Source organism: Antechinus flavipes, chromosome 2, assembly GCF_016432865.1.
Source record: "Antechinus flavipes isolate AdamAnt ecotype Samford, QLD, Australia chromosome 2, AdamAnt_v2, whole genome shotgun sequence".
Taxonomy (NCBI): domain Eukaryota; kingdom Metazoa; phylum Chordata; class Mammalia; order Dasyuromorphia; family Dasyuridae; genus Antechinus; species Antechinus flavipes.
The window spans coordinates 275,919,331-275,934,903 of NC_067399.1; the positions used below are offsets into that span (position 1 = coordinate 275,919,331).

A 15,573-nucleotide genomic window follows, 5' to 3' on the forward strand; every position below is an offset into this window, starting at 1 on the left:
ATGGAAATCTAGCTTACTGTACAGGGAAGTAGGATGATAACGAGATGAGAAAGGGAGGGAGATTAATACAAGGGAGGCTGGATTAAGTGAGGTAGTTATAAGAAGCAAAACAGACTTTTGAAGAGCAACAGGGTAAAAAGAGAATCAATAAAATGGAAGAAAATAATCATAACTGTAAATGTAAATGGCATAAACTCACCCACAAAACAGAAGTGGTAAGCAGAATGGATTAAAAATCAAAATCCAACACTGTTGTTCACAAGAAATAGAGAGAAATAGAGAATAAAAATAAGAGGCTGGGATAGAATCTGTTATGTTTCAGCTGAGGTAAAAAAACAAAAATGAAATTATAGTTAGCAATTATGATCTCAGACAAAGAAAAACAAAACAGACATAATTAAAAGAGATAAGCAGGGAAATTACATTTTGCTAAAAGGTACCATAGACAATGAAGTAATATCAGTATAAATATATATATGCTAAATAGCATAGCATCTAAATTCTTAAAAAGAAAAAGCTAAATTAATTACAGGAGAAAATAGACAGTAAAATTATACTCATAGGGTACCTTAGCTTTCTTCTCTCAGAATTAGGTAAATCTAATCATAAAATAAACAAGAAAGGAGTACAGTAAATGAATAGAATTTCAGAAAATTTAAATGCGACAGACCTCCGGAAAAAAACCGAATAGGAAAAGAAAAAATACACCTTTTTTTTCAGTTGTACATGGCACCTTCAGAAAAATTGATCATAAAAACTCCACAACCAAATGCAGAAAAGCAAAAATATTAAATGCATCATTTTCAGACCATGATGTAATAAAAATTGTGCTCAATAAAGGACTATGGAAACAGATTTAAAAGAAAACATTTAAAATCACTTGAAAACTAAATAATCTAGACCTAAGGAATAAGTGAGTCAAAGAACAAATCATACAAATACTTTCATTAAAATGAATGACGAGACAATATACTAAAATTTGTGGAATGCAATCAAAACAGTACTTGGGGAAAATTTATATCTCTAAATTCATCTATCAATAAAATAGAGAAAAAGCAAATCAATGAACTGGACATGGAACCAAAATTTTTTTTAAAAGAGTAAAAAATTCTCCAATTAAAAACCAAATTGGAAATCCTGAAGGACAAAGGAGAAATTAATAAAATTCAAAGAAAGCACTAATACGGGTTTTGTGGGGAAAAAATTAACTATTGGTTAATTTGATTTTAAAAGAGGGAAGAAAACCAAATTAACAGTATCAAAACTGATAAAGGGTGAATTCACCACCATGCAAGAGGAAATTAAAGCAATTATTAGTATGTATTTTGCCCAATTATATGCCAGTAAATCTGACAATCCAAGTGAAGTGGATATTTACAAAAATATAAATTACCCAGATTTACAGAATACTTAATATATTTAAATACTTAATCAAATATTTAAACAAGTATCTTAGAGAAAGAAAATGAATAAGCTATAAAGGAGCTAAAAAAAAAAATCCCCAGGACCAGATGAATTCACCAGTGAATTGTACCAAAAACTTAAAGAATAACTAATTCTAACATTCTAAAAACTAGTTGGAAAAAGGGCAAAGGAGTTCTACAAAATTCTTTTTTTAATGATCAAAACGTAGTATTGATATTTAAACCAGAAGGGCAGCTAGATGATACAGTGTATAGAGCACTAACTTCCTAACTTCAGGAACATCTGAGTTCAAATATGGCCTCAGACACTTAGGCTATTTGTGTGGGCAAGTCACTTAACCCTGTTTGTTTTAGTTTCCTCATCTGTAAAACAAGAAAACCCCAAATGAGGCCTAATGATATGAGTGAACAACAAAAAGAGTTTTAACCAGAAAGAGCAAAAACAACGAAAGAAGACTATAGACCATTTTTTTTTTAAATGTCTGTAAAAGTGTTTATGTCTCCTAACATTTTCCACTTTTATCACCTCAGGATCCTATCAAGACACAGAAAACATACAAATGACTGAACGGTGCACTGAGAAATCCTATCACATTGAGTTTTTATAGCAAAATCCATTTTATTTTTGCATGTTGAACAAGTTTTAAGTAATGGATTGTTAATAGTACCCACCCATGTGTACTATTTAATATTGGCTTAGCCTCATACATTGTCCTTGGAGATATCATATCCTGGAACAAAAACTGTCAGAGAAAGTAGGAATCCCAAAGGGGCCTGCATTTCATTATCTGGCCACATTACAGGGGTGGTCTGTTTTCTTTAATATTCACCTGGTTTACAGTGACATAACTGATCCAGATCACTGTGCTTTCCCTGACTTGTTAAGCAGCAAGCAGTCAGCCCAATTCGGTTCTTGAACTGAATATCTGTGGCTCCTAGGTGGTGGATAATGGGAGACCTCATGCTCTATTATGATGTATTCATTTTTAAAAAATATAAAGTTATCTATATTTTATTGAATGAATATTTTGTTAACAGTCTCCCAATTACATTTTTTAATAACTTTTTATTGACAGTACATATGCATGGGTAATTTTTCACAACATTAATCCTTGCACTCACTTCTGTTCCAATTTTTCCCTTCCCTCTCTCCACCCCCTTCCCTAAATGGCAGGCAATCTTATACATGTTAAATAAATTATAGTATATCCTAGATACAACATATGTGTGCAGAACTGAACAGTTCACAGACCAATTTTTTTTTAACGAATATTGATGCAAAAATTTTGAATAAAATATTAGCAAGGAGATTACAGCAATATATCAGAAAGATCATACACTATGAACAGGTAGATTTATACCAGGAATGCAGGGTTAATTCAATATCAGGAAAACTATCAGCATACGTGACCATATCAAAACAAAACCAACAAAAATCATATTATTTTAATAGATACAGAAAAGGCTTCTGACAAAATATAACACTAATTGCTATACCACATTTAGGAATTGGAAATTGATTACATGCTCATCAGTTGGAGAATGACTGAATAAGTTGTGGTATTTGAATGTAATGGAATACTATTTATAGTTCTATAAGAAATAATGAACAGGCTGATTTCAGAAAAGTCTGGAAAAACCTATATGAACTGATACTGAGTGAAATGAGCAGAACCAGGAGAGCACTGTACACAATAACAGCAATATTATATGATGATCAATTGTGAATGACTTAGCTATTCTTCTGAAGTATATGATGAAAAATGCTCTCTGCCTCCACACAGAGAGTAGATGGAGTTTGAATATAGATTGAAACATATTTTTAAAACTTTATCGTTTTGCAGTATTTTTTGGTGTGTATTTCTTTTGAAATGTTTGGAAATGTTTTGTATGACTGCACATATATAATGTATATCATTGTCTGCCTTTTCAAGGAGTGGGGATGAGGAAGGATGAAGAGAACTGGGAACTCAAAATTGTAAAAAATGAATGTTAAAATTTTGTGTTTTACATGTGATTGAGAAAAAATTAAATGTAATAAAAAATTTACATTCTATACAGGAAAACTTGTATTCATATTAGTTAAAAACAAGATAATTCTAAGAAGCAGTAAAGTAGAGGAAAAGACATTTTAGGAGATAATCTATATGAAAATATAGATCCTAAGACAGAATGCTGACTTTAATCAATTTAGCTAGAATGAAATGTATATAAAGAAAAGTAATATGTAATAAGTCTGGAAAGACAGGATGAAGTCAGACTGGCTTAAACCTGGATAGATTTAAAATAAGAAGTTTACATTTTATATTGGAAGTAACAGGAATCTGCTGAAACTTTTCATCACAAAGACTAATGAGAAGATTATTACATATGTTTAGAAGAATTGCATGTTTAAGCTATATTGGATTGCTTGGGGAAAGGGGAAGGAAGAGGAGAGGGAGAAAAAATTTGGAACACAGGGTTTTACAAAGCTGAATGTTGAAAACTATTTTTGCATATATTTAGAAAAACAAAATACTATTAAATCCTCGAAAGAAAAAAAAGATTATTACAATAATAATCAGGCAATAAGTAACGAAAGCCTGAACTAGGAGAGAAAGAGACGAGACTGTGACAAGTTTTGTGTAGGTGGACATGCTAAGATGTGGCAAATGACGAGCCAAAATAGGAAAATAAAAGACAAAATATTCATCACAGTTATTCCCGTTTCCATAAAAAGTTTAATTAATATGAAACAATTACCATAACAAGGAGACAAAAAGCATCGTGCACTGCCACAATCAGCAAATGCTTCATCTTCATGACAAGCAAAAAGACATAAAAACCAAGGGCAACATTAATTTAAAATACAAAGTCAAATGTAAAACATTATATGGATAAGAACAGTGAGAGATTATAGTAGTAACATTTCTTAAGAGTCAATGGCATTGGAAACTGAAATAAGTCCATAGAATGTGTAGTATGAAATCCAATTAAAGCATATTGTCCAAAGGACATACATTGATGAAACTGATGGAATACAAAGAGAGACAGAGACAGAGAGAATGGAACATTCTTTGTTCAAGATTCAAAAAGTAGGCTGATTCCAAGTCAGTCAGGAGAGAGAAGTCTAATGCAGTGCCCTGCTGATTTGTTCTTAGCTCTGTTCAACAATGATTAATCAATTTCTTAGATAAATTCAAAAATGGCATGTTTATCAAATCGACTAGAAGCTGAGAAGGATTGTTAACTGTTGGAATACACGGGATAGCTGTTGGGATACACGGGAGCCACTCGACAGTGGCTACTGGAGATCCAACTCAGAATGGATCTCCTCGTGTGAGAGGATGATACAAGGAGACTGAGAGGCATCTGCTGTTCTCTGAGCTCTCTGACTGAGAGGCCATTACATTGTCTGACCTCTTTCCTCTTCCCTCTGCCTCCAATTTATCTCATTCCCAGTCCGCAGCACCTGTCAGCAAAGACTGCCCTGCAACACCTTCAGATGTTATGATCCACAGCTATGGAGGCTCTCAGAGAATTGACCTGTTCCTTAATCTGTCAGTTAACACACTGAGCAGCCAGATCTTAGAAAGCTAAAATAATAGGCTGAATCTACTAAACTGAAATTCAGTAAGGAGCAATGTAAAGTCCTATACTTGGGTTAAACAATCAATTGCACATTTGGAACCATGCCCAAAGGGCTATAAAATCATTTTTACTCTTTGACCTAACAATGCTACTATTAGGTGTGAATCCTCAAAAAGATTTTTTAAAAAGGAAAAGGACCTATATGCACAAAAATATTTATAGCTAATCTTTTCTCAAGTCAAAAAATTGGGAAATTGAAGTAATGCCCATCAATTGGAGAATGGTTGAATAAATTGAGAATGCTTGAATAAATTGTAGTTATGTGATTATGATGGAATACTATTGTGCTATAAGAAATGATGAGCAGAATTCTTTCAGAAAATCCTGAAAAGACTTTTATGGGCTCATGCAAAGTGAAATGTACCATATACAAACTAATAGCAACATTGTGGAATGATCATCTGTGAATGATTTTTACTATTCTCACAATACAATCAATGATCCATGACTATTTTGAAAGATTTATAATGAAAAATACTATCTATATCCAGAGAAAAAAACTGATTGTGTTTCAATACAGATTGAAGCATACTTTTTTTTTTTTTTTTTTTTGCTGAGGCAATTGTGGTTAAGCAACTTGCCTAGGGTGCCTAGGGTCACACGACTAGGAAGTGTTAAGTGTCTAAGACCAGATTTGAACTCAGGTTCTTCTGACTTCAGGGTTGGCACTCTATCCACTGCACCATCTAGCTGCCCCAAAACATACTTTAAAAAAAATTTTTTTTTTTTGAAATTTTTTGGTGTGTATGGGAGGAGGAAGAGCTATGCTTTCTTTCAAAATATGACTTATGGAAATGTTTTGTATAACTTCACATTGTCTTTTTAATGCATGGTAGAGTGGAAAAGAAGAAGGGAGAGAATTTGGAACACAAAATTTTAAAAACAAATACTAAAAACTGTTTTACATGTAACTGGGGAAATAATGTAAAAGAATAAATAAATATATTTTAAAAAACCCAAAAAATCAATTGTACAAGCATAAAATGATTGAGGAATGGTTAGAAAACAATTCTTATAAAAAAATCTGAGGATTTTAATGCACTGCAAATTTAATTTCTATCTATACTGCAACATGGCAATCATTAAAATCAATATATAATGCAAATAAATACCAGACTGCATTAATAAGGTATCCAGAACAATGGAATTTTATGATACTTCGTTCTTCAGTTCTGGACACAAAAATTTTAGGAACTGCATTGACAAAGTAAAGCATTTCAAGAAGGTATCCATAATGATGAGAGGGCATATGAATGCAACATGGATATCAACTGAAGGCATTAGGGATGTTTAGCCTTCTTTAGGCTAAAAGAAATCTTAATCCAATCTCTATCAGTCACTTCTTCTAGTGAACTCATTGCTTATACCCGTCATTTCATATTTAATCATGTCTTGCCTAGGGCCATCTCTTGAAGTGAGTAAGGAAACAAAATAGCTGTCTTCAAGTATTAAAAAGGCTATCATATAGAAGAAGATTCTTCTATTCATCCTCAGAGAGTAAAACTGAAAGAAATAGGTATGAATTGTTGAAAGGGAGATCTAACAGGAATAGGAGGAAACACTTCCAAATTATTAAAGTCTCTCCAAAAATACAATGAACCATATCAAGAGGCAGTGCATTTCCCATCAATATACGTTTCCAAGCAGTGACTGCATTAGTACTTGTTGGGAGTGTTGTAATAACAATTGTAATTGATGGAATTGATCCAGATAACCATATAAGTTCCTCCTAATTCTGAGAGTCTATGAATTTACAGTAAGAATAAGCATGCTACATAAGCACTTACTGAAAGCTCAGTCACTTATCATTGTGGAAAAATAGTACATTTTCCCCATCATAAATGTTTATAACAAGAGAGTAGCTCTGATAAGACCCTCTTCCCAAAGGCTCTGTTAAAATAAGAGAAAAGAGGCAGAACATTTCATACCAGGTCTCCAGGAACTTGTCGGTGTCTGGCTTTGACTCCAAGGTCAGACGCCTCTCCAACTCAAAACTGTGAATGGACCGCAACTTTCGTACCAATGGGACATCTCTCTCTGGCTGGGTTGTCTCTGAGCGAACACGAATCGGTGAACCAAGGCTTGGTGCATTTAGTATACCATTTGCTGGACCATGGCTATTCTCCTCTTCTGTAGCAGCCTATACAAAATATAAAAATATGCAATTCATTTTAAGTTACAATACATGACAGACTACTGAAACTCAAAATAGAGCTGATACTAAGATTGATTCGTTTTCAGGAGATACTTAAGATTGTGCTGAGAGGTTGGTATTTCAATATGTTTTTTATTTATTAGCCCACTGGTATTCTAAACTAACTGAATTGTATATTCAGTTTTTGGTTTGATTACAGTTTTGATTTAAAAATAGGGGAAAAGAGTAAAAATTATGTAAAATTATTTTATTATTTATTTTAAAACATTTGGGAGCAAATTTTATTATTTATTTTAAACAAAAATAAAAGGAGAAAAAAATTGTCATTTACATAGCAAAACATAAGAAAGGATTCAAAATAAACCAATAAATTTCTATTTCAAGAAAACCTATATGATAAATGCTATGTATAGTTTTCAAAGCTTCCCAGATTTTCTTTGCTTCCTTGTAGTTTTTCTTCTATTTTCTACTGTGTAATTTTTACTTCATTTTCCCCCCTCTCTTTCTACTTCCCACCCTAAAGAAAGCTATAATTAAGTATGGATGTATATACATGTAGATAGATATTTATAAACATCACATATATACACATATACACTCATACACATATATGTAAGACCATACTTTGTATAGTTCCACTTGTCATCTGTTTCTCTGAAGGTGGATAGCATCTTCTTTCATAAGTCCAAGTCTTCCCATGTAAAATTACTTTAAATGATTAATAATCTCTTAAAATATCATCCAGAGAGCAATAAATTATGATTTTCTCTATGTGTATTTAGTTATTATCTTATCTTTTTATTATGCTCTTTCAGCCTAACTACTGTTCTAGATGGCCAGGGTCACTGGAATTTACTTGGAACACTATGCTATACACTAGAATCTATTATGAATTTAAGCAGTTGCATACCAGTATGATAGTAAATGATGGACAAGGTTAACTGTCAATAACATTTAAGTGAAATAAATAGCAGAGAGGCCTAAGCCAAAAAAACAGAAAAACTGCCCCAAAGAATCAGTCAGCATATTCTATGGACTAAGCTGTCAATTGAAAGATCTTACTGATGACTCTCTTAAAATGAGAACAACCTAATCTTGGGACAATAATTCATATTTGTATAGTATGTTAAGGATTACAAAGCATTTTTCTCATAAAAGCCCTGTGAGATACATAGTGCTAATATTATCCTATTTTACAAATGAAAAAACTGAGAGTAAGAGCCATAGTCATACAGCCAGTGAGTATCAGAGTACAAACTCAAGCTTAGATCCTATGTCTTCAAAGTTGGTGCTCTTTATACTATGTCATGTCAGCACTCGATCACTGATAGAATGCACATTCTGCAATAACAGAGTCATATAATTCCACAGATAATCTACTGCTGCCTCCTATAACAGAGGATAAAGGTCACATGCTCTCTGATTGGTCAGAATTCTTTGCTTAGTTCAGTGGGATACCTGATAGGAGGCTGTGCAAGACAGAGCTGAATAAAAAGAATTTTTTTGGAATCTCTTCATAAGACATGTTATACCAACTATACTAATGTGGAAGAATATCACAGATGAATGAATCATAGAGAAGTTTCATTTTAGACATCAGTTTCTCCCTCCTTTTAATCAAATTCTTTTAAGAAATCCCAAAATGGAGTAAATTGATTTACTCTTTTTCTCTTTTCCCTCAATGTTCTTTGTCCTGTGACAAAGGAGACTAAACTTTAACTCTGCTAGAGAGGATAACTGTCAACAATTTGTATGACACAACAGAAGAGTAGAGGAAGAGAAATGTGCCCTCTAAGCAATTAAGACTTGACTGTAATATAACCAGAAATTCACATGATGATTACAATTATAATGTGAAAATTTTGTCTTCTTTCAGTCTCTATCATAGTTGACAAGTATCTTAAAAAGTAACACAATTGATAAATCGGGTAACATTCCTAACAAGATCTTAACAATGATTGTGTGCTCCACTTGAATTATACACATCAGTTTCTAGTTCCAAAACCACTAAAGATTATAAATATGTCCTTAAGACTCATTTTTGATTGCTAAAGCAACCATCACAAAATCCCTGTGCTTTAAATCAGTTTTTAAAGAATGACCAAAAAAAGCAAACTTCTTGGTTCTAATAGTTATTGAGTGCGAACATGTTTAAAGGCAATCAATTGCTGTGTTCATTTGACCAAATTTACATATTTGAAATTTAATAAGAAAAAGGGCAAATGATAATGATTTAAAACTAGATACCTGATTTGGGAATAGTAATATAAGCTGTTCTTTAAGATTTTACAGTAGGTAATATCAATACACATTCCAATTATGTTAGATAAGTTAGTTATGTTTCATTTTCCCTGATTTCAGATTCCCACACCTATTCCAATGGTATCTGCACATGGTCAACATCTTGCCTCACTTGGGAGAGGCAATGATTAGTTTATAATTACTATTCCACCAGTGTGGCAGAAGGATTAGGATCTTAATATGATGTTCCGAAAGTTTCATTTTTTTCTTTAAGCATTTCTGTCTGTAAAAAATATATAACCTCACCTTTCCCATATAGCCAAGGTCAAAAATTAATGTTTAATGTTGGCAAAGTGAAAAACCTGGATAAAATATGCTACAGAAGCACAAATTACTAGTATTAAAATGTCCATGAAATGCTAGCTATTCTGAATGCTTCTAATTACTAATGTTAATCAAGCTATATTCTGATCATTTAATATAATAAGATAAATGCAGTTAAGAGCACAGGAAGGAACATGTTTAAGAGGTACATACTTTACAGATCCCCAGTTTTATCTTGTTCCTGTTAACATCCATTTCCTCCCAGACATCCTTCTCCTGAGGACGAGGGTGTCCTACAGATCCAGGAAGTTTATCTGGTGATACACCAACAGGAATACCATTCTCTCCATCACTGAGTTGTTCATCTGGAAATACCTCATCTGTATTTTCTCGAAGTAAGTCTCCCGGAATAGGGGTGGCATTTGCAATTCTATACAGGATGAATGAAAGAGTTAAGATTTGTAATCAGCATAGAGATAAAAGTACTATGAGATTATCCTTCTGCATCTGATTCCTGGATTTTAATAAACAAAGTTTACATATACTTAAGACTATGAAAAACAAAATAAGAGTTTTTAGAAAGTCAACCTTTGCCCATGTTTGGCAAGAAGACTTCAAATTTCAACTAGAATTCTTTCAAATGTTTTCTAAACAAAATATTCTATTGACCTAATATGATTTAATAGAAGTTAAATTAGAAATACTGTTTATCATGTTAGTCAAGAAAAACCTTTATCAATGAAAATGAATTCCCAATTATTTGTAATTTTCCCAGGAATCAGGAAAAGATTGTTATAAGCAGAATGAGTTCAATGGAAGTGCAATCACAATCAATTTACTATGCAAAACACTAAAATTGCTTGTATAAATGTTTGATAACACTTTTCTACAAGTCATATGAATTCAGACATTTGTAGGACATAACTTGTGTAAAGTAGAGAAAAGCCTAGAACCACTATTCTATATCCAGTTTCAATCATGATTTCCTGGAACTTGTTTACTATTTCTTTGTGCTTATCTATCTTTTAGGTAGTTGGTCCTCTTTAATTATGACTATTAATCTGTCAAGGCTGTGGTCAGGTCTATTTCTTTTGTATCTTTTAATAACACCTAGAACTGACTATATCAGGTGTTCTTAAAATATTGTTGCCTGGGAACAAGTACTTAGCAAAAAAAAAATTGCACTGTTTTCTGGGTAGTAATTTAAAGTCTGGAAATAGAAGCAGATCCTTCACCAGATCATGGGGATGATGGCCAAACAATGTGTAATTATCATAAGAACATCTTTTCGAATAGGCATCCTATGATGTTCTATGTGACTTCATTTTAGGATAACACAATTATAGAATCTTAAGCTGGAAGAGAATCTAAAAGATTGCCTACTTCAACCTCTTAATTTTATTAATAGGAAACAGGATCAGAGTAGGTGTGACCTGCTCAAAGCAAATGACAGAATCAATATTAACAGCCCAAGTTCAGTGTTTTTTCCACACTATCTTACTGCCACTCATATTTAGCAATTTGACATCAGAGCTCCATGAACTGATAGTCTATAGCCTAACTACTTTCAGTATAGTCCTCTCCATAGATGGGCTAATCCCACATACTGAAGCCTTTTTTTCAACAGAAATTTAAATTCCAAAAGTTGTGTACAAAGAAAAGACTAATCTCAATTAAAGACCTTGCAGCCCTTAGCTTTGACAGAGAATAAGTCTGTCAATCATTATTTCTAAGCTAGATAAAAGAGGTTTCAAAAAACATTCAATACCCATTTGGCTTGAAGTAGCTAAATTTATTTAAAATAAAGATTCTAAAGAATTAATTTCAAAGCTACTATGGAAACTATATAAAAATTAATTAGCTGCAAATAAGCAAAATCTGTTTAATGACTACTGAGTTTAACATAATGTGTTCACTAACATTTTCTCCAATCTTGGCTAAATCTTCATTCATCTGCTCTTTATTTGCATCTCTGAAAACCTAAAAAGCTGAGCCTCTGATTCCTCTCTAGCCACAAAACATTGTTTCTTTGGCAAATATGTCTATACTTCTACACTAGCATTTTGAGTCCATTAAGCTGTGATTCTCCTCACACTACCCTTACTTCTTTTCTTTCAGACATAAGAAATCTCTCCATTTTCATTCTTGTTTCCCCCCCCCCAGCCATTACTCTCATTCCATCCACACTTCTGAGATGATGATATCACACTGAAACTCCTCTCTATATAGTGCCTCCAGAAGCCCATTTACTCTCACTGCCTATAGCCCTCTTCACAATCCTTTCTTTAACCCATCATAACATTTTAGCTTCATCTTAACTCAAATCATAAAAATCACAATATAGCACCTCTGCTCACAATTCTCTTTAAATCTGAATTCAAAGACTGAATAGAAGCAAGATTTTGGTTATGTTCAAAAAATGAGAATAGAAGTAATATAAAATATAAAAAAGAATATATGCCATAGATGAGTACATGAATATGTGACTTGGGTTTATTGGTGCATGTATGTGATATAACAGGATGGGGAAGGAAGTGAAAATGGAGTTTGGTGGTAAAGGCAATAGATTGAAGTCCTGAATGAGAAGATATCAAATGAATCATGACTTATTACAAGTCACATAACCTCTTTGAGTCTAAACTGTCCTCATATATATTAAGATTTTAAATTCTGGGTTATAGTTATAATTGTATAGGGCCATATATAATTCTGGCTTAAAGGTCACGGCAGAGAGGAACACTTGTGATCAGTCACAAGGGAACAGGGGACATGGTCACAGTTTTAGAGCTAAGAGAAGCACTAATACTTGTAGGAGCTGGGGGCCTCCTGGGTAAAGGCCAGAGCATAGACCAGGAGAGCAATGACTATACTTCTTTCTAGATTACACCAAGCATTGAAAACTTGCAGACCAGCAGAGCTAACTCTTAAAACAGCAGCATGAAAAAGCCTGAAGCTTAGGACAGTGCCTCTCTACTTTCAGGTGAACAGAATTCATCTTTAACCTAAAGTTCAAAATGAAGAAATAGTTTGAGAGAAATGAGCAAACAACAACAAAAAAAGTGTGATCATAATAACTACAAGAGTGGCAGAAGACCAAGGCATACATTTAGAAGAAAAGTGCTAAAAGCAAAGCCTCAAAGAAAATTACTAATTGGACCCAAGTCTAATAAGAATTCTTAAAGCATTTAAGAGAGAAGTAGAGAAAAAAGGAAAAAAGAAATGAGAGTGATGCAAGAAAATAATACCTAGGAAAAAGAGGCACAAAAACACTGAAGAAATTATCACCTTAAAATACAGAATATGCCAAATGGAAAAGGAGGTATACAAATTTACTGAAGAAAATAATTCTTTAAAAATGAAGATAATGATTCCATGAGACTTTAAGAGACAATAAAACAAAGTCAAAAGAAGGAAAAAAAGAAAAAAAGAAGAAAAGGGAAAAAAATAGAATGTGAAATATCATTGGAAAAAACAACTGCCCTAGAAAATAAAACAAAAAGAGAGAACTTTAAGAATTACCGGATTACCTTAAAGTCATGAAGAAAAAGCCAAGATACTGCCTTTCAGAAATTATCAAGGAAAACTGCCTTGATATCTTAGAACCACAGAGTAAAATAGAAACTAAAAAAATCCACCAAACATCTGAAAAAGATACCAAAGTAAGAACTCCCATGGATATTATAGCCAAATTCTAGAGCTCCCAGGTCAAATGACAAATTCTGGAGGAGAAGAATGAAAACAGGTAATATTAATGAACTGCTAGCAGAGTTGCGAACTGCTCCAACCATTCTGGAGAACAATCTGGAACTATGTTTGGGGTTATAAATAAAACTCTGCATATTCTTTGACTTGACCCAGCAGTGCCACCACTAGGTCTGTACCACAAAGAGAACAAAGGAAAAGGATTTATATGTACAAAAATATTTATAACAGCTCTTTTTGTGATGGCAAAGAATTAAGGAGCAATGGCTAAACGAAGTGTGACATGATTGGGATGTAGTACTGCTATGCTGTAAGAAATGATGAGTGATGGTTTCAGAAAAAAAAGGCAAGACATATGGGAAATGATACAAAGTGAAGTGAGAAGAATCAAAAGATCATTGTGCATAATAGCACTGCTGTAACGATGATCAATTGTGAAGTCTTGGCTACTCTAATTAATACAATAATCTAAGACAATCCCAAAGGACTCATTATGAAAAAAAGTTATTCACCTCCAGAGAGAACTGACAAACTCTGAGTGGAAACTGAAATATAATTCTCTTGCTTTCAATTTTTTTTTGCAATATGTCTAATATAGAAATATTTTACATGGTTTCACATGTATGCAAACTTAGGATGGAAAATGGCATCTGCATCCTGAGGGAGAACTGTGAAGACTGAATGTGGATCAAAGCATACTATTTTTACCTTTTGGAGGTATACTTTTTTTTCCTCATAGTTTTTCCCTTTTGTTCTGATTTTTCTTTCACAATATGACTAATATGGAAGTAAGTTTAAAATGATTGTACATGTATAACTTATTGCTGTCTTGGGGAGAGGGGAGGTAAGGAAGAGAGGGAGAAAATAATTTAGAACTCAGAATCTTACAAAAATGAATGTTGAAAACTATCTTTAACTGTAATTAAAAAAATAAAATACTATTGAATTAAAAAAATGGGCATGAGGTGAAATGCAGCTATTAAACTGTTATGAATAGCACTGCCTATGCCCTGTGCAAAATAAGGGGAGAGCTTCTACCCACAGAATGGTCTACAAACTTTGAGAGCTTGAAATTGCAACAAGGCTTTTGGGATACAGTGCATTTCCTCCCACAAGACTAAAGAGGATTAAAAAAAGAAAGGTGAGAGAAGGGTGATAGCAAGACAAATGGAAGAAAATTCATGTGGCACAATTGTAGCAGACAAGAGGAAAAAACAGAAAGGAAAAAAAAAGGTTAGAAAAGCATAATAAACCAAAGACCAAATTGTCCCCACCCTTCAAAAATCAGGCAAATTATTCCTACAAGCTCATGCAGCATTTGTGGCCCCAATAACCGACAATGACTATAATTCATTAATATTACTGCTTTTTCAGAGACTGAATAACGGGAAAAGAAATGAGAGTGATGCAAGAAAATAATACCTTGGAAAAAGAGGCACAAAAACACTGAAGAAACCATCACTTTCTTTTGACCTTGGATTGGTCAAAATCTCTGGCATCCACAGTAATGACTTACATTCAAAACCTTAACCTGCTGCAATGCTAAAAATCCTAGTATCAACCTCTATACTTATCCCATTAACATGATACTCCAAAAAACCCTGAGTATGAATTAACACTACAACCCACAGCTTCCTAATCAGCATCTGAAGCCTAACTCTTCTTTAACACAGCTCTGACCTAGGCTACAATTATAACATCTCCTTCTCACTAGATTCTCTATCAGGACCATTCCCATTCCTATTGTGTTGATTTCTTCCACTAATGATAATTGCAAGCCAAAATCACCTGGTCCATGAACTCTTAACACACAAAAAAAATCCTATCTTACCATACTTCTCATTCTTCAACTATCTCTAATCATAGCCTTCAGCTCATCAGAGCTTATTATATTCTATATGCTGTTTGAAACTACCCTAATCCCCACCACAATCATTATTACACGATGAGGAAGCCAAGACAAACGACAGAACACAAGCCTATACTTCTTCTTCTACATACTAATTGGATCTCTCCCATTTCTAGTAGCCCTACTACACCTACATAACAGCCTAGGCTCCCTCTATATACTAACCATGTCACTAATTTCACTGCCCT

The 15,573-nt window shown here is 33.3% G+C and overlaps 1 protein-coding gene across 3 annotated transcripts in view; it reads right to left on the bottom strand.

Annotated features, from left to right (window-relative positions):
* The window catches only part of TTBK2 (tau tubulin kinase 2), a 251,713-nt gene that overhangs the window by 48,832 nt on the left and 187,308 nt on the right, over window positions 1-15,573 (bottom strand). For all 3 annotated transcript variants that reach the window (XM_051977162.1, XM_051977161.1, XM_051977160.1), the window contains exons 11-12: window positions 9,988-10,204; window positions 6,983-7,194 (exon numbers count right to left, since the gene is read on the bottom strand). In XM_051977162.1, coding sequence (XP_051833122.1) covers window positions 6,983-7,194; window positions 9,988-10,204 — 429 coding nt within the window. The remainder of the gene's footprint in view (window positions 1-6,982; window positions 7,195-9,987; window positions 10,205-15,573) is intronic.